The sequence below is a fragment of the Polypterus senegalus genome, chromosome 1, assembly GCF_016835505.1.
Source record: "Polypterus senegalus isolate Bchr_013 chromosome 1, ASM1683550v1, whole genome shotgun sequence".
Classification (NCBI taxonomy): Eukaryota; Metazoa; Chordata; class Cladistia; order Polypteriformes; family Polypteridae; genus Polypterus; species Polypterus senegalus.
In genome coordinates this window covers 154,370,030-154,396,994 of record NC_053154.1, presented here as the reverse complement: position 1 = coordinate 154,396,994, position 26,965 = coordinate 154,370,030, and the positions used below count along the sequence as shown (strand labels likewise).

General features: G+C 41.1%; 1 protein-coding gene across 2 annotated transcripts in view; it reads right to left on the bottom strand.

Annotated features, from left to right (window-relative positions):
• Positions 1-26,965, bottom strand: part of uggt1 (UDP-glucose glycoprotein glucosyltransferase 1) — a 237,291-nt gene that overhangs the window by 43,614 nt on the left and 166,712 nt on the right. For both annotated transcript variants that reach the window (XM_039760741.1, XM_039760749.1), the window contains 4 exons: positions 14,533-14,635; positions 9,792-9,871; positions 9,307-9,496; positions 286-444 (listed from right to left, as the gene is read on the bottom strand). In XM_039760741.1, the coding sequence (XP_039616675.1) occupies positions 286-444; positions 9,307-9,496; positions 9,792-9,871; positions 14,533-14,635 (532 nt within the window). The remainder of the gene's footprint in view (positions 1-285; positions 445-9,306; positions 9,497-9,791; positions 9,872-14,532; positions 14,636-26,965) is intronic.

The following is a 26,965-nucleotide window of genomic DNA, read 5'->3' as shown; positions in this document are numbered from 1 at the left end:
GGTTTCAAACAGCAAAAAATGCTTTTAAGATATACAGTTTATATGCTTTATATAGTGCATAGTTTAAATAATAGTGTTTTAAGGGGTATAGATACCTAATATTTGTTATAGAAACGTCAAGTACCAATTATAAGCATTGTGCATTTCTGTAATTATGTTATTATTTATATTTTGTTTTACTCTATCACATGTGAAAAATGTAAAATAGCTAAAAGCTGGATCAGAAACCATGCCTTTGAATGCTGGTAATTTTTATCTATAAATATATTCTTATTTATCACTTGCCAGATTAGCCATCACAATTGTATCTACAATAAGAGGGTTGGAGGAAGTCCCCAGTGTAAACTGTAGTCCTCTAGGAGGCTGACCCGTGGTGACATCAAAACAATGACCTTCCAACAAGAGATATTCTAGCTCATACTCCGCTGCCACAATGCTGTCCACCTGCAAAAGTAAATAAATAAATGACACTCAAGATGGTAATAACAGATCTAATTTAGTAACCATTTTATAAAACTTATTTGTGTCAATGAATGTGAAATCATTAACCATCACACAACTGAATTCTAATTTAAACAGAGCTGAAAGAAAAACAAATCAAGCTCAATTATAAGACTTCAGTGCAGGAAAAAATAAATATGTTAAACAGCATGGCTACAAAGATCTTCTCACCCTTCATAATGAAAGGCAATGACCTGAAAGCAAAACAATCACTTGATAATTTTCTTTGTAAAGTAGCACAAAACAGTAAAATATTGATCTATTGATATTTGCCAAGTTGCTCTCCAATTACAAACAATTATAATATTTACATTACTTTAGTAAAGTGTGAAATCATGAAAGTCTCAAAAAAACATGTTCAGCTTTGGGTGTTTTAGAGAGGAAGACATTTTCCCCTTAATTAAGTATCATTTGAACAAAAACAAATAAGGGAAAACAATCTGATAAATCCTCTGTGTTATAAAATCCTGCCATAACATTTTAGTCAGCCTTCCAATTACCCCCAAACCACCTCCAATACACAAGACAGAGTTGCTTAGACCAAACTTTCATTCATGCATGGTGCTGCATACAACTCTCTGAGTACTCTTTCATTTTTTTCCTTAAATTTGTTAATATTTCTTAGCTTAAAATATAATAAAATATATCTGCATTAAAGAAAGCAGCAAAGGTTGCATACAGACAACTCTCCTTATCATTAATTGTTATTATTACACATATAAAGTAGCAAACTCCACAGAAAAAGGTGAGTAACTGGAAAACAATAAAATAGTGTTAAGATTTTAAAACTATGCTAAAAATATGAATACTGTATTTCTAAACTTATGATTGTAAAACTCAAAAAACTGCTGTAAATTCAGAAGAAGAGATAAAAAGTTGAACTAATTAAATACAGTAGTAGTATCAATTAGAAGGCCTGATTATGAAACTGGCTGGAACAAACAATTGGACACCAATGCATTATCCCCTCAAATCCTCCTTATCCCCAAATAATCTGTTGAAGGCCAAGTTCAAATGTACCTTTGTAATTTCAAGTTTTAGGGAATGCAGACTGACAGCTTGACTCTTATCGTAAGAAATTTACATTTGTCACAGTACAAGTACAGCTTTTACTAGCGTTATTTTTATTTAATTAGAGTGCATCTACTGATACTCTTGGTCTCAGCATTCTTCCACACAAGCTTTGGAATTTACTTGGCCTATTAGATACTGTTTTTATTTATTTTATGCTTATTAAATTGTTTTCAATATATACACACATCTGAAGACATCCCTCCCTTCTTTTCTGTCTGTAGTTAGCCACAGTGTCCAAAAAAAGTTTTCAGTCCTGGGACAAGTTCTCCTTTTTTACAGGTTACCTTTAGCAGGTACATTTCAGAAAAATAATATTCATATTCACTGCTAATGACAAGCTGCTATATTTATAATTTGTAACAAAATAAAATTTTATTACATTATTAAAAAAATATTTTACTAAGTAAAAATAATACACAACAGTAATGGTCTTTAAATTCAGAAAAAACAGAATTTCTTTCAGTTGCCCATAACATAGAGTAATAAGGCAATGCTAAAAATTTTACAAAACACTTCCATCTTAGGTTGAACTTCCTTAGCCAAAAGAAATTTTAGTTATCACATTTCAATATTTCCTAACATCTACATTATATAAATTGGAAATATTCCTGATTTAAAGTGATGACTTAAGCAGCAGAATTTTAAAATCTAGCTAATTCAATCATTTGAAACAAAGCTGAATGTTTGATGGTAACTCACTTTTTTCCCTGCAGTTAAAATAAAACATGACACAAATGATTAAAACTATTAACTAAAGCTCAAGTTTGTCTGTTGGCTTTAAAGTCATTTCCACATATAAAGTTTACCTACTACATCCCCTAGCTTATAAAATGTATTTACACATATTACCAGTGTATTATCAGTGTATAAATTACCATCACAGGACAGAGATCTGCATAAAAATCTGATGATCAATAAAGCTAGTGTAGGAGGCACTCCCTTTAGCTTTAAAGCACTCACACAGTAATAAGCTCATACAACATGTCTTTTAGCCATACTATACTTGTAATAGCTCTATAGGGTTCTGCAGCTATATTTAAATCAGTTTAATAAAAAAAAAAAAAATTAATAGGAAATAAACACTGCTTCAAAGATTATCAGAAGGTTACCACAAAAAATTAAAACTTGCAACAGGTCAATAATCAACTAGTGAATGCCTGTGAGCATTTAATCTGTTCGTTGTAACACATTGAGAAATGTGCCTGGAATCTTTATTTATTGACAAAAATGTGGGTGCAAAGCTGTAGAAAACATATTTACTAGAAAAGTGTTCTAAATCCTAAATGAAGATGTACATACACAAGTAAAATTAAGGGTGAGAGAGGTGCATGGGAGAAATTTAAGGCAGCTGTTGCCCAATCTAACTTCTAAAGAAACATCTTTGCCATTCAACTGGAAAGGTGTGTTATTTGGAATAGTATAATCTATCACAGTGAGATGTGGCCAATAAAGGGCGCACATGAAGTTAAGCTAGAAAAATATAGATGAGAATGATCATATGGATATATGGAGATAGGAAGATGAACTAGGAGAAAGACTTTATGCGGAGGCAACAGGTGTTTATGCGGATAAGAAACAGACTAATGTGGTTTGGGCAAGTGGAGGCAAAACCAAGAATGACTTGATAAAGCGGTCCACCAATGCAGAGGCAAATGAAATGAGGTCCAGAGAGGAGACCAAAGAAGATGGGATTAGGTGGTGTTGGATGATAACATAAATTATGGGTCTCATGCCAAAGGCTGGCCAAGGACAACAAAGAATAGAGAAAACAGATCTCAAGCAAGCAGCTAACCTTATGAGAAGGTAACCACAAAAAATGAAAAGTGGCATCAGGTCAACGATTAACTAGTGAATGTTTGTGATCAGTCAGTTCTCTGTGACACATTGTGAAATGTGGTTGCAAAGCTGCAAAAAAGTATTCGCCAGGAAAGCGTGCCATTTCCTAAATGAAGGCCTCTGCTGTAGACCATTGTATACATTCCTTCAATGCCTTTCCCTATGCAACAAATAATTCCCACATCCAATTAGGCTTCACTTAAAAATGAACATATACCATAAACTGTGTGGAATAAACTGCACTTTAATAATTTAAGATTTATAATCTTAAAGCAATATCTTAGCCTATGTTATTATTGCATTGTCTCCATTTATTAAAATGCAGTTTTTTTCTTTACAGTTTCATTCAGTTCAGTTTATTCATTATTAAGTACACTGATACTTATGTGCATACTGTACACCAATTTAATGCATAAAGTGAGAATAATACTAAAACAAATAAGGATATCTTGGTACTTTGCAACGTTCATCTTTTAAACCCTGGCTAGTCTCCCAGTCTTCGCTACTACAAAAAAAAAAAAACATCCCAACAGCATGATGCTGCCACTACCATGCTTTCACTGTTGAATTGGTATTGCGTAGATGATAAGAAGTACCTGCATTACACTTAAAATTGAGGCCAAACAGTTCAATCTTGGTTTCATCACAGCAGAGTGTCTTGTTTCTCATAGCTCTTTAAATGCCATTTTGCAAACTCCAAGTGGACTTTCATGTATTGTGTGGCCAGGTCAGAGAGCAGGCACTGGTACAGCGTGTTGTTGCACCCACTACACGAAAAAACAGCTGAGGGCTTCCTGTTTGGCAACCCCCCAGGCAGACATGTGGTTCTGCTGCAGCCAGCTGTTATGTGGGCATCCCCTTGGCCTGGTCCAGTCACAGGGGTCTTCAATGATGAGGATTCTGCGACCCGGATCACACTCCATGCTGTAACTGACGCTCCCTCTCACAATGCAGGTAATGTGCCTCATTTGAGACTCTCTGAGCAACCACTCATTCGACACAAAGTCAAACCAGCGGGAGCTAAGGATTCTCCGAAGAGATTCAGTACCAAAGGAGCCCAGTCTTTGTCTCAGCTCATTGGATAGCATTCATGTCTCGCAACCATATTGCAAGACAGGAAAGCACCAGTACTCTAAAGACTTGGACCTTCGTCCTTTTGCATAGATATCGGGTGTGCCACACACCCATTTCCAGCAACCTCATGACCCCTCATACTCTCCAGGATTGGTCTACTGACTTCATAGGAAGATGCACCAGAGACATGAATGTCATTGCTGATGTAAGTAAACCTATTGACAAGGTTGACTCTCTCTCTGCAGACAGACATACTGCTGATGGCTGTGCTTAAGCAGTTAAAAGGTCTGGATCCTGGGTTTTATCCAGGACACTTGCAAGCCCAGACACTCGCTTGCATTGAACAGAGTAGGTGTAAGAACAGACCCCTGAGGGACACCAGAATCAACTGGGACAAACTCAGAGGTTCTGCCTCAACGTTACACAGCACTCACAGTACCACTGTACAGGCAAGCCGTGATATCCAGTAATTTCATTGGGGGGCAGGGGATTCCACTAAGTGAGGATGTCCCACAGGGTGGCTTGATCAAATGAGTCAAACGTTTCATGAAAATTGACAAGGCTGCAAAGAAACTCTGCAGATATTTGTGTTTGCACTCAATGAGAACCCACAGTGCCAGGATATGATCAATGGTAGACTTCATAGATGTAAAACTGGACTGCTCCAGTCACTGGTAGGTGAGGAGGTGATCACAGATCCTATTGAGGATGAGCCGAAGAAGGACCTTACCTGGCACCGAGAGCAGTGTTATCCCTCTGTAGTTGCCGTAATCCAGGCGATCACCCTTCTCTTCCAGATAGGGACAAGTCGTCCCATTTTCTAGTCAGTTGGGATGACGCCCATCTCCAAAATGGAAGCAAAGATTGCTTGCAATGCTAGGATGACAGCCTTACCACCAGCCTGGAGAAGTTTAACTCAGATACCACAGATCCCTGCAGCCTTCCCTACCCTAAACTAGTTCACCACCTATGAAATTTCAGTGAGACTGGGTGGTTCACAGCTAATTGGAGGATCTGCCTCAAGAACTGTGGACCCAGAGATGTCCAACGTCACTAGACCAAAGGTGGTGTGTCACTTGCTCACAGTTTCCTCTAGCAAATACCTCATCTGCCCTTGCAGCCGTCTTTCTCAGATCCTGGTACAGACCGGAGTCACTATCAAACCGTACAGTGTGACTTCTCTCAATGATAACCAGGGTGCCCTCTGAGATTAAAAACACCTCCTTCTGGGAACACTGGTAACACCAAACCAACCCTCAGTAACCTGGCTGTGAACACTGCTGGAAAAAAATTACTTTTGCCCTGCACAAAGTATATGTCTTAACAAATATACCAAATGTATAATATAAAATCTGTAGAGGATTGCAAAGGGAGTTTTAAATAATTTACTCTAAGTGTGTGTAAATTTCTCACTTCAACTGCAAACTCATTAGACCAAATGTTTCAAAAGTGCCCCAAATTAACATCATTTTGGACAAAAATCTTTAAATACTTATCAGACAGCCTAGGTGCTACAATCACTCCTAAGCAATTAATAGCTATATCTGATATACTTCTAGCTGGGCTTAAAGTTGAGAAAGACAAATTGATTGTAATTGCCTACAATCAATCGATCGATAGATACTTTATTAATCCCAAGGGGAAATTCAAATAATCCAGCAACAGTATACTGTTACACACACAAAAAAAAAATAAAAAAATATTAAAGAATAATAAAAATACATGTAAAAACAGGCAATAACTTTGAATAATGTTAGCATTTACTCCCCTGGGTGAAACTGAAGAGTCGCATAGTGTGGGGTAGGAATGCTCTCCTTAGTCTGTCAGTGGAGCAAAACAGTGACAAAAGTCTGTCACTGAAGCTACTCCTCTGCCTAGAGATGACACTGTTAAGTGGATGCAGTGGATTCTTCATGATTAACAGGAGTTTGCTTAGTGCCCGTCGCTCTGCTACAGATGTTAAACTGCCCAGATTTATTCCTACAATAGAGCCTGCCTTCTTAACAAGTTTGTCCAGGTGCGAGACGTCCATCTTTATGCTGCCTCCCCAGCACACCATCGCGTAGAAGAGGGCACTCGCCACAACCGTCTGGTAGAACATCTGCAGCATCTTACTGCAGATGTTGAAGAACACCAACCTTCTAAGAAAGTATAGTCGGCTCTGACCTTTCTTACACAGAGCATCAGTATTGGCAGTCCAGTCCAATTTGTCATCCAGCAGCACTCCCAGGTATTTATAGGTCTGTACCTTCTGCACACGGTCTCCTCTGATGATCATGTGGTCCATGAGGGGCCTGGGCCTCCTAAAATCCACCACCAGTTCCTTGGTCTTGCTGGTGTTCAGGTATAAGTGGTTTGAGTCGCACAATTTAACAAAGTCTTTTATTAGCTCTCTGTACTCCTCCTCCTTCCCACTCCTGATGCAGCCCACAATAGCAGGGTCATCAGCGAACTTTTGCACGTGGCAGGACTCCGAATCGTATTGTATTGGTAGTGTGATGTATACAGGCTGAACAGGACCGGAGAAAGTACAGTCCCCGGCGGCGCTCCTGTGTTGCTGACCACAATGTCAGATCTGCAGTTCCTAAGATGCACATACTGAGGTCTGTCTGTAAGATAGTCCATGATCCACGCCACCAGGTAATGAGTCTACTCCCATCTCAGTTAGCTTGTCCCTAAGCAGCAAAGGTTGGATGGTGTTGAAGGTGCTAGAGAAGTCCAAAAACATAATTCTTACAGCACCACTGCCTCTGTCCAGGTGGGAGAGGGATCGGTGTAGCATATAGATGATGGTATCCTCCGCTCCCACCTTCTCCTGGTATGCGAACTGCAGAGGTTCGAGGGCGTGGCGGACCTGTGGCCTCAGGTGGTGAAGCAGCAGCCGCTCCATGGTCTTCACCACATGTGACATCAGAGCAACAGGCTGGAAGTCGTTCAGCTCACTAGGACGTGATACCTTTGGGACTGGGATGTATTCCAAAGCCTCGGGACTCTCCCCTGTTCCAGACTCAGGTTGAAGATGCGCTGTAGAGGACTCCCCAGTTCCAAAGCACATGCCTTCAGCAGTCGTGGCAATACACCATCTGGACCCTCTGCTTTGCTGGCACGAAGTCTCCTCAGCACTCTGCTCACCTGTGCTGCTGTAATTGTGGGTGGGGATGTCTCACCTACGCTGGTATCAGCAGAAGGATGGTTGGAGGATGAAGTACTTCGAGGCGAGTGTGGGTTAGGGTGGTCAAACCTGTTAAAGAAGATGTTCATTTGGTTTGCTCTCTCCATGTCTCACAAAAATGGTGGCACCCCACTTCGAGCTGCAGCCAGTGATGATCTTCATCCCATCCCACACTTCCTTCATGCTGTTATTCTGCAATTTCTGCTCCAGCTTTTTCCTGTACTGCTCCTTCGCCGCCCTGAGCTGGACTCGGAGTTCCTTCTGCACATGCTTGAGCTCATGCTGATCACCGCCTTTAAAAGCCCTTTTCTTCTGGTTCAAAAGGCCCTTGATGTCACTTGTAATCCATGGCTTGTTGTTAGCATAGCAGTGTACTGTTCTTACTGGAACTACAATGTCCATACAGAAGTTGATGTAATCAGTTGTGCAGTCAACAGCCTCTTCAATGTTCTCACTATGTGACCCCAGCAGTATATCCCAGTCTGTAGTTCCAAAATGCAGTCTCTCAGAGCCTGCTCTGCCTCAGGGGACCACTTCCTGAATGATCGTGTGGTTGTAGGTAGTGCCTTCACTCTTGGTTTGTAGTGAGTCTGAAGCAGAACCAGGCTATGATCTGCTTTCCCAAGTGCAGGCAGCAGGGTGGCTATGTATGCGTCTTTAACGTTTGCATACAGAAGGTCAATAGTCCTACTTCCCCAGGTGTTACAGTCCACATACTGGGAGAAGGCAGGTAATGTTTTATCCAGCGTTACATGGTTAAAGTCTCCAGCGATTAGCAATTGCGGAATGGATGATGTCACTCGGTATCACCGCGTTCGCTTGAGGGGGGATGTAAACAATAACAACAATCATGTGTCCAAACTCTCTTGGCAAGTAATAGGGATGCAGACTTACAGCCAACAGTTAGATGTCCCTGGAGATATTGGAGATTTTAACGTTTATATGACCAGAGTTGCACCATCTTGTATTCACATAGAGAGAGAGTCCTTCTCCTTTCCACTTCCCACAGGTATTTACGTCTCTGTCCGCTCTAACTGTGCTAAACCCGGGTAGCTCCACGTTAGCATCTGGGATGGTAGTTGATAGCATATTAGATATAGCATACTACTAGCATTTAGACTTATCCTTTTTAACTTAAAGAATCCTAACCTCCTTTTATAAATCAGTGGGTAACTGACATTCTATATTATTTGAACTTGGGGAAAAAATCTAATTCTCTCTTATAGGATCTGCCCAAAACTTCTTCTTCAAAAAAAAAAAAAAAATGGCATGACTTAAATATGAAAAAATTAGAATAAGCTCTCATTTAGAGGGGAAAGGAGGTTTTTCCCATTTTTCATGTATTTATTTTTTCCCTGTGTTTTTGGCTCTCCTCTTCTTCTTGCGAGTGGGGGTTGAATTCTTGCTTTGTTAGGTATTGAAGTTATTTGTGGTGTAAGTTCCATATTTTTTTGCTTGATTGTATACTACAATATGTTACTTTCTTAAAATACAATTATTAAATAAAAAACATTTAAAAAAATACAGCCAGTTTAGCATCAGTACTATTATTAGTACTTCAAAAGCAGTATACAAACTGTCAAAGACTTAAGTATATAACCTACCTACAAGAAAAGAACTTTTGTGCATCTCTTCTTAGAATAACTCACCTCTTCCAAATATATATTATCCAAGTCATAACGTGTATGAACTGACTCCACCATCCAACTTTCAGGTGTATTCAGGTTAAGTGTGAAAAGGGGAGAATGAGGCATGTCTAAGAATTTTGCAATAGGACCTGGAGCAAAACTATTGTCCACCATAAAAGAAATTTCAGGTTCTAGAACATAGCGATAAAAGCTGGAATACAAAAAAATGGAAAAAGGTAAAAATTATACATTATTAAAATATACTCAATAAATGAGAAATTAATTAAGTGTAAAATCCTAAGTGAACAAAAATCTTGAAAATACAATAAAATATATAAGAGAGAGTCACATTTATTGCTGGTGCATCAATATAATAAAAAGAAAGCAATCAATTTTAAGGAAATTCAGAACTGTAACTGCACAATTCTTAGAATTAATAAATTCTAATCATAAATTGTCATGGAAAGCTGATGATAGCTTAATAATTTACAGAATATACACCTCACCTTTTTAAAGGCATGTCAGATAGCTTAGACTGACAATTCATAAACACTCTCAGGTTCATGTTGATTAGATTCTTTAGAACCTGAAATAAAGTTGGAAAAACAAATCAATTAGATTAGACAAAACTTAATTTGTACCCAGAGGAAATTTTGTTTTTTACAGAAAGTCAACTCAATCAATTGACAGATAGATAGAGGTCTGAAAACACACCAGTATAACTAAAAAGGTAGAATTTTAAAAAGAAAAAAAAAATCTGACTTGGCAGTCACAGTGAGGCATATTATAGGAGCTCCAATAACATTTCCTGACACGCTTTTGCTAAATGATTTGTTGGCTTAAAGTACTCAGTATAAATCTGTCAGAGAGTGAGGATGTGCAGCATTGTTCATAATGGCACTAGTTTAGTTAAAAATCGCTCCTTCGCCACTACCTCCCGAGGATCAAGGGTGTGTCCCTTAACTGGGAATGCCCCTTTAATTAGTTTGTTGATTTGGTGGTCTGTGTAATAAGAAAATAAAGCCTGCTTTGCTTTTTGTTATACATTTCTTCTGTGTTATGAGACCAGTCCAACCTGTCATTGATGTGGACCCCCCAAGTACACAACATATTACTCCCTGAAAACTGACTGGACATAGAGACTGTTTGATGCAGCAAAATTCAATAACCAGTTCCTTGGTTTTGCTGATGTAAAGCTGCAATCAATTCTTTCCGCACCAAGAAAGGAACAAACTAATGAGACATGTTGTTGAAGCAGAAACCTCGACAACCTTTAAGAAGAATCTGGATGGGTTACTGGTACAGCTTGACTATAAGCTAAACAAACAGACTTAATGGACTGAATGGTCTCCTCGTTTGCCAAATTTCTTATGTTTCTTAAGACACAAAGTTCATCATCCGACTTCTATACTCTGTCTCATCACCCTTATTGATACACCTCAGATTGCATCTGAGAATTTCTGCAATGACATGACCTAATGTTATTTTAATAGTCTGAAGTATAAAAGAGACAAGACTGATCATTGTGATGCTATTCTGTTGCTAAAACCCATATCAAAAATGCAGTCTTTGAGCTTCACAAACTGCAATCTGACCGACAGATATACGTACAGTATATACGTACATATATACACACATATATATATATATATATATATATATATATATATATATATATATATATATATACTGCTCAAAAGAATTAAAGGAACACTTTTTAATCAGAGTATAGCATAAAGTCAATGAAACTTATGGGATATTAATCTGGTCAGTTAAGTAGCAGAGGGGGTTGTTAATCAGTTTCAGCTGCTGTGGTGTTAATGAAATTAACAACAGATGCACTAGAGGGGCAACAATGAGATGACCCCCAAAACAGGAATGGTTTAACAGGTGGAGGCCACTGACATTTTTCCCTCCTCATCTTTTCTGACTGTTTCTTCACTAGTTTTGCATTTGGCTACAGTCAGTGTCACTACTGGTAGCATGAGGCGATACCTGGACCCTACAGAGGTTGCACAGGTAGTCCAACTTCTCCAGGATGGCACATCAATACGTGTCATTGCCAGAAGGTTTGCTGTGTCTCCCTGCACAGTCTCAAGGGCATGGAGGAGATTCTAGGAGACAAGCAGTTACTCTAGGAGAGCTGGAGAGGGCCACAGAAAGTCCATAACCCATCAGCAGGACCAGTATCTACTCCTTTGGGCAAGGAGGAACAGGATGAGCTCTGCCAGAGCCCTACAAAATGACCTCCAGCAGGCCACTGGTGTGAATGTCTCTGACCAAACAACCAGAAAGACTTCATGAGGGTGACCCAAGGGCCCCATGTCCTCTAATGGGCCCTGCGCTCACTGCCCAGCAGCAAGCAGCTCGATTGGCATTCGCCATAGAATACTAGAATTGGCAGATGCACCACTGGTGCTTTTTACAGATGAGAGCAGGTTCACCCTGAGCACGTGACAGAAGTGAAAGGGTCTGGAGAAAACATGGAGAACATTATGCTGCCTGTAACATCATTCAGCATGAGCAGTTTGGTGGTGGGTTAATGATTGTCTGGGGAGGCATATCCATGGAGGGTCACACAGACCGCTACAGGCTTGACAAAGGCACCTTGGCTGACATTAGGTATCAGGATGAAATCCTTGGACCCATTGTCAGACCCTATGCTGGTACAGTGGCTCCTGGTGCACGCACAATTCCTGGCCTCATGTGGTGAGAGTATGCAGGCAGTTCCTAGAGGATGAAGGAATTGATACCATTGACTGGCCACCACACTTTCCTGACCTAAATCCAATAGAACACCTCTGGGACATTATGTTTTGGTCCATCCAATGCCACCAGGTTGCACCTCAGACTGTCCAGGAGCTCAGTGATGCCCTGGTCCAGATCTGGGAGGAGATCCCCCACAACACCATCTGTCATCTCATTAGAAGCATGCACCGATGTTGTCAGGCATGTATACAAGAACACAGGGGTCATACAAAGTGCTGCATAATTTTGAGTTGCTGCAATTAAATTTTGGCAAAAGGGACTAGCCTGCCACATAATTTTTTCACTCTGATTTTTGGGGCGCCTTTGAATTCAGGGCTCTGTAGGTTGATCATTTTCATTTCCATCAAACGATGTGGCATCCTTTCGCTCCTAACACATTACCCAGTCTATATCAGTATAGATATCCAAGAGGATTTCTTTTTCCCAATGAGATCTGATGTGTTTTTAAAGTGTTCCTTTAATTTTTTGAGCAGTATATATTACATACATATATATATATACACACATATATACATACATATATATATATATACACACATATATATATATATATATATATATATATATATACATATATACATATATATATATATACATACATATATATACATATATATACATACATATATATATACATATATATATACATATATATACATATATATATATATATACATATATATACATATATATACATATATATACATATATATACATATATTTTATATACATATATATATATATATATATACACATATATATATATACATATATATATATATATATATATATACATATATATATATATATATATATATATATATATATATACATACATATATATATATATATATATATATATATATATATACACACACACATACATACAGGGTGGGCCATTTATATGGATACACCATAATAAAATGAAGGTGTTTTGCCCATTCTGAATTTGCAGAATGGCCAAAACAAAAATTGGAACAGGACCCTCAGTTTACGCAGAACATTTTGTTCAGTGATGAGGCAAACTTTATGTGAATGGTGAAGTTAACAAACAAAACCACAGCTATTGGTCTGACACTAACCCACATTGGATAGATCCTCCAAGACTGTTGGAACAAAAAAATTGATGGTATGGTGTGGTATATGGGGTACAAAGATAGTGGGGCCATTCTTCATCAATGGCAACCTCAAGGCCACTGGATATGCGAAATTGCTACATGATGATGCGTTTCCCTCTTTATGCACTGAAGCTGGCACTTTCCCGGAGTTTTTCCAGCAAGATGGTGCACCACCACATTTTGGGTGTCAGGTCCGAGCATTCCTAGATGAACAGTTTCCTGGAAAGTGGATTGGTCGTCGTGGGCCAGTTGAATGGCCCCTAAGGTCTCCCGATCTGACCCCCTTAGACTTTTTTCTTCGGGGTCATCCGAAGGCAATTGTCTATGCTGTGAAGATACGAGATGTGCAGCACCTGAAACTACGGAGACTGGAAGCCTGTGCAAGCATTTCTCCTGCGGTGTTGCTATCAGTGTGTGAAGAGTGGGAGAAGAGGGTTGCATTTACAGTCTAACACAATGGGCAGCACATTGAACACATTTTATAAGTGGTCAGAAACTTGTAAATAACTCATGAAAGAATAAAGTTACGTTAAAACCAAGCACACCATTGTTTTTCTTGTGAAATTCCCAATCAGTCTGATGTGTCACATGACCCTCTTCCTATTGAAAAAACAAAAGCTGGATCCAAAATGGCCGACTTCCAAATGGCCACCACGGTCACCACCCATCTTGAAAAGTTTCCCCCCTCACATATACTAATGTGCCACAAACAGGAAGTTAATATCACCAACCATTCCCATTTTATTAAGGTGTATCCATAAGTATCTATCTAAATGGCCCACCCTGTATATATATGCACACACACACACACACACACACACACACACACGCCTTCATTCTATATAAATAATCTGAGGTATATAAAAGGGATAAAACTTTCAAATACAAAAACTATTGCTAAATCAGACATCTTTACAAAAAAGATGATTGAATGCGTAGTGAAAGGTGGAAATCACAGCAATGTTACCTTTCATGCTAATATCTATAAAGTACAATGAGTACAAAGTAGAAAGCTGAAAGTTACACAACTGTCATTTAGGTATTTCTGCTACCATTAACCTCAATTTCTTTGGACTATACAACAAAGAAAACTTTAAGATGGTTTCAAAAGTAGTTTACTAAATCACAATTAATTAGAATTTGGAACAGAAAACCTGGAATTCGATTACTTCACCTATATCCTTTTTCTTAAAATAAAAAAGATAATCTACACAAAGCAACACATTTCTCAATTCACAATTTTCCAAAACTAAGCAGTTGAATATTTAAAATAAGAACACATGTATCATGTGCCCTTAAGAGAATGTTAAAGCATTCTGGTAGAACAGTGAACATTGCATTGTACTGTTTAATATCTCACCATCAGTAGTGGTGCAAGCTTTTGTGCATCTCTAGTTGCAGGGTCAACAATAGCCACCACATCAAAATAGACTTCTCCTTCCTTAGGTCGTAGTTTGATTGCACTATTATGAAAAACAGAGTGACAATCTAAGCCAAAATCTTCAAAACCAGAAAATTTTCAAATAGGAACAAAATTTTTATACTTTAATTGTTGTCCGCATATATGAGGGTAGGAACTTTGAATGTTGGCAGTATGACTGGTAAGGGGAGAGAGTTAGCAGATATGATGGAGAGAAGGAAGGTTGATATATTGTGAGACTAAATGGAAGGTGAATAAAGCCAGGTTGATCAGAGGTGGATTCAAATTGTTCTATCATGGTATGGATGGGAGGAGAAATGCAGTAGGGGTTATTCATTAGAGGAGCATTTTGGAGGTGAAAAGAGGGTCAGACAGAATAATAATTATGAAGCTGGAAATTGGAGGTGTGATGATGAATGTTGTTAATGTATATACCTTGCAAGTTGGGTGTGCAATGGAGGAGAACAAAGATTTTTAGATTTTTATCGTATTAAGAAGTCGGGAGTGGCAGAGAAGTACGTAAGAGTTGTACAGGATATGTACGAGGGAAGTGTGACAGTGGTAAGGTCTACAGTAGGAGTGACGGTTGCATTCAAGGTGGAGGTGGGATAACATCAGGGATCGACTCTGAGTCCTTTCTTATTTGCAATGGTGATGGACAGGTTGACAGACAAGATTAGACAGGAGTCCCCGTGGACTATGATGTTTGCTGATGACATTCTGATCTGTAGCGATAGTAGGAAGCAGGTTGAGGAGACCCTGGAGAGGTGGAGATATGCTCTAGAAAGGAGAGGAATGAAGATCAGTGGAGACAAGACAGAATACATGTGTGTGAATGAGAGGGAGGTCAGTGTAATGGTGAGGATGCAAGGAGTAGAGTTGGCGAAGGTGGATGAGTTTAAATACTTGGGATCAACAGTACAGAGTAATGGGGATTATAGAAGAGAGGAGAAAAAGAGAGTGCAGGCAGGGTGAAATGAGTGGAGATGAGTGACAGGAGAAATTTGCGACAGACGGGTATCAGCAAGAGTGAAAGAGAAGGTGTACTGGATGGCAGTGAGACCAGATATGCTATATGGGTTGGAGATGGTGGTACTGACCAGAAAGCAGGAGACAGAGCTTAAGTAGAAGAGTTAAAGATGCTAAGATTTGCACTGAGAGTGACGAGGATGGATAGGATTAGAAATGAGTGCATTAGAGGGTCAACTCAAGTTGGACAGTCGGAAGACAAAGTCAGAGAGGCGAGATTGCGTTGGTTTGGACATGTGCAGAGGAGAGATGCTGAGTATATTGGGAGAAGGATGCTAAGGGAAGAGCTGCCAAGGAAGAGGAAAAGAGGAAGGCCTAAGAGGAGGTTTATGGATGTGGTTAGAGAGGACATGCAGGTGATGGGTGTAACAGAACAAGATGCAGAGGACAGAAAGATGTGGAAGAAGGTGATCCACTGTGGCAATCCCTAAAGGAAGGAACAATTGTGAATAAACAACTCACAAACATTAGCCTTTCATTTACATTCTGTACACATCATTAGCAAAGAAATACATTTCACATCTCTCTTAGTATTTGATTAGTGCTGGTAGCTAATGAAACTATTGTTGAGGCTGGCTAAAGGTAGTCAAATAAATGAATAATGCAATGAAATAACAACAGGAAACAATACAATCTGCATGTCAAATAAATCTTTTCAGCAGTATTCCAATATTGCACAACATTTACAAAGTACTAATTTCATACCTTTTGTGGAATCATTATAGTAAGCTTCATGCAAATATTTGTTTCTGTATTAAATCAGACTTCAACTAAACATACATTTAATTCTCTGTAAATTCAAAATATGATCAGTGTCATTGAAATGTGTAAATTTGGAATCACATTCAGAGATATATAATTCAACCTCCAGTCAGTTTAACGTAAGGACTAAAAAACAAAATTCTCCTTGAATATTTTAGTCATGTAAAAAGTACAAAAAGAGCAATGTTTTGAAAGAAAAATGTTATCCAAGATGTTAAAACCTAGTTAAAATATCACAATAAAGTTTAAAGAAATGTATAAATTTCTCTCAATTAAATACATAATCAAAATTATTACAACATATACATTCATCTATACTAATAAAAGGCAAAGCCCTCACGGACTCATCACTAATTCTCAAACTTCCCGTGTAAGTAGAAGGCTGAAATTTGGCAGGCTCATTCCTTATAGCTTACTTAAAAAAGTTAGGCAGGTTTCATTTCGAAATTCTATGCATAATGGTCATAACTGTAACCTACTTATGTGCATATATACCGGCCATAGCCTGCAGGTCAGTCGCCGTGTGAGGCGGAGTTGCGTTTCTCATCGTCACGCCTCCCACATAATCACGTGAACCGACTGTGAACGCAGTACGTAGAGAACAAGGAAGCACTCCAAAGAGCGCTGAAGAAAAAACGCATTACACAATTGAGAAGGCAGCAAAAGAATATCAAGCGAGTGACGCATACAAGCATATTCATAAGTGCACCTACTGTGGAAACAAAGCACAGTGTAAACCGTAAGTTTAAATTAAGTTTATAGACGCGCTCCCGCTGCCGTTTGTCATGCCTAAGACGAATACAATATTCGCGAGATACAAGTTTAATGAGAAGACACAAGGTATAAATGAGACTTTGGTTCACTTTGTAACAGAGTTAAATTTGCTGTAGTGAGAAACTTTTAAGTGCCAGGTCTTAGCTAACATTAAATAAAGCAGTGGACATCGCAAGATCACACAAGAGACCGGCTCATGTGAACTGACTGTGAACGCAGTAAGAGTGATCACTTCGATGAATCAAGCCTGTTTAAAAAATGCATTACTCAATTGAGAAAGTAAAAAAAGAATATGAAGCGAGTGACGCATACAAGCATATTTATGAGTGCAGCTACTTCAGAAACAAAGCACGGTGTACAGTAATCCCTCCTCGATCGCGGGGGTTGCGTTCCAGAACCATCCCGCGATAGACGAAAATCCGCAAAGTAGAAACCATATGTTTGTGTAGTTATTTTTATATATTTTAAGCCCTTATAAATTCTCCCACACTGTTAACATCATTAGAGCCCTCTAGACATGAAATAACACCCTTTAGTCAAAAGTTTAAACTGTCCTCCATGACAAGACAGAGATGACAGTTCTTTCTCACAATTAAAAGAATGCAAATAGATCTTCTTCTCTTCAGGAGCAGAGAATTTCAAAGGGAGAGAGCGCTCGCAAAGAAAAGCAAACAATCAAAAAATCAATACGTGTGCTTTTAAGTTTGCCGCGGCATTTTTTAGAGGAGCGTCAGTATCTTCTAAGCAAACAGCCCCTATGCTCACATCTCCGTCAGGCGCAGAGAACGTCAGAGAGAGAGAGCGAGATTAAAGCAACAATCAATGCCGAGCACCGCAATAAAGCGGCATTACTTTAGAGGAGCGTCAGCATCTTTTAAGCAAACAGCCCTCCGCCCCTCAGGCAGAGAATGTCAAAGAGGGTGAGAGAGAGGCAGAGACAGGCAAACAATCAAGCTCCGCGAGGGATGCATATCTTATAGCATTGAGGAGTTTTAGTTAATATGTAATACATGCTCTGATTGGGTAGCTTCTAAGCCATCCGCCAATAGCGTCCCTTGTATGAAATCAACAGGGCAAATAAACTGAGGAAGCGTGTAGCATGAATTAAAAGACCCACTGTCTGCAGAAATCCGCGAACCAGCGAAAAATCTGTGATATATATTTAGATGTGCTTACATTTAAAATCCGCGATAGAGTGAAACCGCGAAAGTCAAAGCGCGATATAGCGAGGGATTACTGTAAACCTAAAATTTAAATTAAGCTCACAGACAGGCTGCCGCTGGTGTTTGTCATGCCCACGACGAATACGATACTCGCGGGATACAAGTTTAATGAAAGGACGCAGGCTATAAACGAGAGTTTTGATCACTTTGTAACTAAGTTAAAACTGCTGGTAAAGGACTGTGCTTATGCAAATTCTGAGAGACTGTGTTTGAGGGGGGGATTGACAGTTAAGGCGGTTTGGGGAGTCACGTCATCATCTCCCCTCCCATTCACCTCATTTCATTTAATTCATTTCACTCCGAGCTAAGCTCCGAACCTGACGCGGTCTTACCGTTCTTTTTCCTTAGTGTTTAGTCCTCTCTCCTTTACTGATTTATATAAAGGGGAGTTGAGATCATCAGGGATAGAATAGTGTTTGGCACAAACTCAGAAAAAGTGCGAGAAAAACTTTTAAGTGCCGGGTCCAAGCTAACATTAAATAAAGCCGTGGATATCACAATCCGAGAGACTATTTGTGGAGGGATTGACAGTTAAGGTGGGTGGGGGAGTCATGTCATCATCTCCCCCCACAATCACCTCATTTCATTCACTTCATTTCGCTCTGAGCTGAGCTCTGCACCTCATGCGGTCTTGCTGTTCTTTTTCATTAGTGTTTAGTCCTCTCTCCTCTACTGATTTATATAAAGGAGAGTTGAGATCCAAGAGACTGTGTTTGTTGAGAGATTGACAGTTAAGGCGGGTGGGGGAGTCACGTCATCATCTCCCCTCCCATTCACCTCATTTCACTCACTTCATTTCGCTCCGAGCTAAGCTCTGCAGCTAACGCGGTCTTGCGGAAGCAACTTCGTGACGCCGCCACCAAATACTCACAGAAAAATCCACAAGTTAATACACACGCTGTCTCTAGAGTTTCTCCACACTCTGAATCCTCCAGGCACTACTGAGCATAATCTAATTTTGAGGGTTGGGACACCAATAATATTAGTGAAAACCTTACAGCCACCGAGACTTTTGTAACGGCACGAGACTTCAGGTCACGTGCCTGCAAAAGAACCTAATTGAGGCAACTATTTTTACTGGCAGTTACTCAGGTGAGAGAGTTTGTATTCCTCGCATCCCCGTTATACCCTCTGATCTACCATTTCAATTCAAATGCCTCCAAATTCCAGTAAGGCTCTGCTTCGCGATGACAACTAATAAGTCTCAGGGATAGACCCTACAAAAGATTGCCATTGATTTGAGGCAAGATTGCTTTTCTCCTGGACAACTATACGTTGCATGCTCAAGAGTAAGCTCGCACAGCTTGGTCATATTACAACCGGAGTGCTGAACTGACAACGTGGTATACAAAGAGATCCTTAACAAATAATTATTGGTATATTTTCCCTCAGTTTAAAAAGGTTTACTTTTCTTCTTAATAAAAATTTAAATGCAGTACTTCGCCACCGCGAAGCATGTGGATTTTGCTATATATATATATATATGTATATATGTATGTATATCTATACTAATAAAAGGCAAAGCCCTCACTCACTCACTCACTCACTCACTCACTCACTCACTCACTCACTCACTCACTCACTCATCACTAATTCTCCAACTTCCCGTGTGGGTGGAAGGCTGAAATTTGGCAGGTTCATTCCTTACAGCTTCCTTACAAAAGTTGGGCAGGTTTCATTTCAAAATTCTACGCGTAATGGTCATAACTGGAAGCTGTTTTTCTCCATTTACTGTAATGGAGATGAGCTTGAACGCCGTGGGGGCGAAGTTTCGTGTGACATCATCATGCCTCACACGTAATCACGCAGTACATAGAAAACCAGGAAGACCTCCAAAAAGCGCTGAAGAAAACATGCATTATATAATTGAGAAGGCAGCGAAACAATAAGAAGCGAAGCGAGTGACATATACAACCATATTGATGAGTTCTGCTACTTCGGAAACAAAGCACGATGTAAACCTACACTTTAAATTAAGTTCATAGACAGGCTGCGCTGGCGTTTGTAATTTAGTGCCTGCCCATATAAGGCCGTCCGTCAGCGGCAATCCAATAGCAAACTCCACTAAATATTCACGGGTTAAGGACTGTGCTTATGCAGAGGAAGATGAGATGGTCAGCGTGGTGTTTGGCACAAACTCAGCGAAACTGCGAGAGAAAGTTTTAAGTGCCAGGACTAAGGTAACATTAAATACAGCCATGGACATAGCACGAGATGGCACCAGCACAACTGGGGAACTTGGATGCATGTACACCGAGCAGCTCACGTGAACTGGCGCAGTGCACAGATAAAAGCAACAGTTCCAAAGAGCTGAACAAAACCGAATTACACAATTGAAAAGGCAGCAAAAATATGAAGCGCCTGATACATACAAGCATATTCATAAATGCAGCTACTGTGGAAACAAAGCACACGTGGAAAAAGTCAATGTCCCGCTAAAGGAAGACAGTGTAAAAAACCCGTGCATGCAGTGTGTCAGGTCTCAGATAAAGAAGAAGACGAGCTGTTTATTGATGCAGTAAGAAACGAATCGATGAATGAAACCTGTCATCTTTACAACGATTGACAAACACGGAATGTAACTTGAACACAACACATCCTACAAATACGAACCTGATTGAAAGAAATAATGATAATCAAATCCTTGATGACAGCAACACTCAGTAACACTCACAAAACAAATACTGTATATTGACAGTCATGTTACGTTATTTTTAAAATGTTCCCTTTTCTTTTCTAGCTTTTTAACACACTACTTCTCGCTGATACGCGGGTATATATATATATGTATATATATATCCCGATCTACATACTCGAATAATGGATACTTTATTCGCCATCAATGATTGTTTTGGTAAAGCCATACTCAGTGTATTCATTAGATGAACGGTAAAAAAGTAAGAGCGAGAGGAGGATGACTTATTGAGGCATGCAGGCTGTAGTGCGTCAACTCTATCTGAATTGCGATCACATTTGAAAAATATATCTTTTCAAGTTCTATTTAGTCCATATGTGTCAAACTCAAGGGCGCGGGCCACATCCGCCCGCGTGTAATTATATCCAGCCCGAGATCATTTTATATACTGTATTATTGTTATTAATGGCCCGGGTATATGAAGCGCTGGTAACACAATAAACTACAGATCCCATAATGCAGCGCTTCAGCTGCCTTGCCGAACACTTACGCGTTAATCAAGTCTACCTTATGATGCTGCAAGTTATTGCGAAGCTAGCTCACACGATGCTGAAGAGAAAAGTTGATTCTGAAAATAGAGCCTTTAAAACCGATGGGAGGCTGAGTATATGTTTACTGAACCCGTGTGTCTCATTTGTGGAGCTAATGTGGCTGTAATTACAGAATTTAATCTAAGACGGCACTATGAGACAAAACATCAGGGAGTTCTGTGTTGTGGAGATTCTCAGGATGGATTGCAGGTGCTCATCAGTGAGGCTGAAAGACCTGAATGCAATGCAGAAGATACAGAAAGCAGAAGAATTAAATAAGAATCTGACACTTCAGCGGACGTTTTACCCGTGCACAATCACAAAGTGATTTCAAGTGAAGTTGCTTTTATGGGAGACACAAATGCACCAGTGCAACTTTCCCTGTTGCCAAGTAATGTTAAACAAAGTCGTCACTACGGTGTTCCCAAACACGCACTTTGCTGATAAACCGAAGCGCACTGAGTTTGCACGCGCTTTGGTGACTTTGAAGAACAAAAAAAGTCCGTCTACATGCGGCTTGAACCTTGTGCATGTTTGGTAGCACATATCTGTGTGAGAAGCTCTTCTCAGTGATAAAGAATAACAAAACAGCACACAGGAGTCGCCTCACTGATGAGCACCTGCAATCCATCCTGAGAATCTCCACAACACAGAACCTCACACCAAACATAAACGAACCTGTTGCCAAAAATAGATGCCAGGCGTCCAGCTCTAAAATGACATATGAGCAAAGACAACTGAATGATTTGATTTGTTATTGCTGAAAGGAACACATTTTATTTATATTTCCAGGTTTTGTTATGCAGCATGTTCATATTTGAATTTGTATAATTTTGAAAGGATATATTTTTATGGAGAGCAAAATCTTTTGGGATATTTAAAATCTAAGTTTATTTTTTATATAAATTTACATAAGAGTAAAGAAATTTGAATGTTTGTTCTTTTAAGTTATTTAAGGTTTGAGTTGATTTATTCACGAATAATATTCCTGTCTGTTTTTACCATTCCTACCAAAGATATTTCTGTCGACTAAATAAAAATTCCTTCTATTTAAAATTTAAATAGAACTTGAACAAATATGATAGTTCATAATATCCACGCAGACTTGCACGTAAGAGCGGAGTTATCCGTTTTAACAAGCAGCGTATTGCACTGATACGAAATAGCTGTGTGTGTATATATGTTGATATGTATGTATATGTATATATATGTTTATATATGTGTGTGTGTATGTATATGTATGTGTATGTGTATATATGTGTATATGTATATATGTGTATATGTATAGATATGTATATATATATATATATGTTTATATATATATATATATATATATATATATATGACAGCAACACTCATCACTCACAACAGTGACAAAACAATTACATTGACAATCATGTTACGTTATTTTCAAAATGTTTCCTTTTCTTTTCATTGCTTCTTCAACACATTACTTCTCATGTAAGCTGGTATTTTGCTAGTATGTATATATATATGTATATATGTATGCATATCTATATATGCGTGTGTGCGTATGTGTGTATATGTATGTGTATATATATGTTGATATGTGTGTATATTATTATATATATATATATGTAGATGTAAATGTATATATGTAGTTATGTATGTATATATATGTTTATATGTAGTTATATATATATATATATATATATATATATATATATATATATATATATATATACAGTATATATATATATATATATAGATAGACACGCACGTGCGAATCGGATACCACGGAAGGATCTTGACACACTTGGGAGGACATTCGCCGGCAGGGAATGGCGGGTACTAACTTTCTCCCTATGCTTCTTTGCAGGAAAAAAGACGCTCTGCTGCCATAAGCCAGTTTCCCCTCACTATGTCTACTTCCGCCCTTCTTCCGCCATCTTCCTTGACGTCAGCGATCCCATCCTCCCTCACGGTTTTTCCCAACATTCCTCCACTTCCGGTTCCTCCTCTTTAAAATGGCCGCCGACGCCATGCTTGGTGTCACGCTTATGAACACTTGTTTGTTATTATTTTTGACCTCTTTGCTTTACAGTTTATTGTGGATCCAAGACAATATATGGGGCCGGAAAACCCCAAACCTTTGTGTTGTCTCCTCCTCAGTTTGTTACATTGGCGTAGTCGGCAGGATTCAAGATCTCCAGAGATGACAGAGGGACAGGACCTAAACACCGTGCTGCAGAACATGAACGCCCAACTCCAGGGCCTGCAGCAAGCGCAAGCCACCACCACCCGGGAGTTGGAGGCTACGAAGGCCAGGCTGGCTGAGGCCCAAAGAGCAAGACCAGACCCGGCCAAATTAATGCCTCCCCCGCTGGTGCCTATGACCGAGGCAGATGATATAGAATCCTACCTCGGCATATTCGAACGGATGGCCACCCGGAACGAGTGGGCGTCCATTTTGGCGCCTTACCTAAAGGGACCCGCGCAGCGGGCATATTATGACCTCCCTGAGGAGGAGGCCGCGAGCTACAACCTCCTCAAACCAGAGATCCTGGCCCGCTACGGCATCACGCCGGGCCAGCAGGCGGCAGAATGGCAGAACTGGCAGTTCATCCCAGAAAAGCTTGCCTGTGCCCAGGCGTTCGAGTTCTGGGGCAAAATGGGGCGCTGGCTACGGCCAGAAGGGCCCCAGGCTCAGAGTCGTAGAGCAGGTGGCCTGCGAGGGCCTGGTGAACGCCATGCCCAGTTCCCTCGCCCAGCAGGTCCGGCGGCACCCCTATAAAGACATGCCGGGTCTTCTGGAGGTTCTGGAGAGACAGCTCGCGGTTCTCTGAGTCGGGAAGGGAGAAAAGTCTGCTCGTGGGAACCGACAGGGACGGGTGGCCAACCCCGAGCCCACTCGACGCGCTGCGGAAGCGCCGCCAAGGCCTAAAGACAAACCGGCCTCTCCGCGCTGTTACAAGTGCGGTGAGACCGGTCATCTGCTACCTGCCTGTCCTCTGAACGCCGCGGCGGAGCTGATGGACTGCACCTGGGCATCCACCGAAAGGTACTGTACCCTGCCGCATCCCTTGGCGAGTCGAAACATGGGAGTGGTTTTATTGAATGGGCACGCGGTGGTAGCTTTGTTCGACTCCGGCAGCAACATTACCATTGTAGCTCGCCGTTATGTGTTACCGCGACAGTGGCTGAACCAGTGTGCATGGAGGGACCAAGTCATATCGTTCCGCACAATGTTATATTACTTGGAAGGGGGACTTAACCAAACTGATGGTCGCTGTGTTGCCCGAACCCCCCTATCCGGTGATAATGGGACATGACTGGTCAAAAAGAACATGCGGTAAGACACTTACCACTCCTGGGGCCTCGTTGGATCTAGTAATGAGGGGACAAGGCGCCTCTCCCGCGGTCTCCACGCCGTGCTCTGGGGCAGGCCCTAGTGGCACTGGTGCTTCGGGGGGTGTTTCTTCGGCGATGGACCCTGACCCGGAAGACTCCGCCGGGGAAGGGACAGGCCAGGGAACTCTTCCGGGGTCCAGGTCACAAGACCCTCTCGGTAGTTTCGATCCACGCTGGCCTCATTTAAGAGGGAGCAGTGGAACGATGATTCCCTGTGGGTTGCCCGTAATGCGGTGGTCTTGCCAAACAGCTCACAGGCCGACGGTTCTTCACCACACGAACCCTTCTTTGTCCTTGAAAATGATCTGTTGTATCGGGTCGCAACCCACGAGGGCGAGGTGCGGAAGTTGTTGCTAGTGCCGCGTACCTTCCGGCGGGAGATATGCGAACTAGCTCACGCCCAACTCGGCGCCAAGAAAACTCTGGAGAGGATTAAACTCCGATTTTAATAGCCTGGGATTAATGAGGAGGTCCAGCGTTTCTGCCAATCCTGTCCGGAGTGTCAGATCCACCAGATTCCTAGGAGGGACCGTGCTCCTCTCGTCCCTATACCCCTGATCGATGTCCCCTTTGAGAGGATAGGGGTCGACTTAGTAGGACCCCTCGAGCCCTCAACCCGTGGCCATAAATACTTATTGGTGATGGTGGACTATGCCACCCGATACCCAGAGGCGGTTCCCCTGCGCTCTGCTAACACAAAAAAAATCGCACGGGAATTAGTCAGTTTATTTTCCCGAGTCGGTACACCCAAAGAATTCCTCACGGACCAGGGTACACCATTTACCTCGGATACATTCAGGGAGGTGGCCAAATTACTGAAAATAAAGCACCTGAAAGCGTCTGTCTACCACCCGCAAACAGACGGACTGGTGGAACGTTTTAATCAGACGCTTAAGCAGATGCTCCGCAAGGTAGTCAACGCGGACGGCAGGAACTGGGATCAACTCCTCCCGCTTGTGCTTTTTGCCTACCGGGAGGTACCTCAGGCCTCTACGGGCTTCTCCCCTTTTGAATTGTTGTATGGGCGACAACCGCGAGGCATTTTGGACATCCTAAAAGAGGGCTGGGAGGCTGAGGCCCTGCCCTCCTCTAACATATTGGAGTATGTAGCGCAACTGAGCGATAGGCTCACAAGAATCAGACACCTCCTGAAAGACCACATGACTCGTTCGCAAGCAGCGCAGGCCCGGTGTTACAACCGCAACTCCGTCCTCCGGGAGTTCCACCTGGGGGACCGGGTTATGGTGCTCATTCCTACCTCCCATTCTAAACTTCTAGCTCACTGGCAGGGGCCATACGAGGTTAAGGAAAGAAAGGGGCTCGTCGACTACTTGGTGAAACAGCCCAATCGTCGGCCGAGCGAGAGGATCTACCATATAAACTTATTGAAACCCTGGAAGGACAGGGAGGAGGTTCCCGACTCCCGTAGGTCCCTCTCCCTTTTCTCATGCACGGCTGCCCTTAACCTCGGCGAAGAGCTAACACCCAACCAACGGCAGGAGTTAACTCAGGTATTCCGAGCCATCCCCGAAGTAGTGAGCGAGTCGCCTGGCCGGACCTCGCTGATTACGCATGATATAGTCACAGACCCCGGTGTAATCGTCCAGGAGAGACCCTATAGACTCCCGGAGGTAAAACGTGCAAAAGTAGAATTGGAGGTGCAATGGATGTTAGACATGGACATCATTGAGGAGAGTCATAGCCCCTGGTCCAGCCCTATCGTCCTCGTTTCTAAGTCGGACGGCTCCTGGAGATTTTGTAATGACTTTAAATGTCTAAATTAGGTCTCCAAATTCGATGCCTACCCGATGCCCCGCATTAAAGATCTGCTTGAGCGGCTGGGTACGGCTCGAAACTTGACTACTCCTGACATGACGAAAGGGTATTGGCAAATTCCCTTAACGGCATCCGCAAAAGAAAAGACAGCCTTTAGCACCCCTAGCGGGCACTGGCAATACAAGGTCCTCCCATTTGGGCTGCACGGGGCC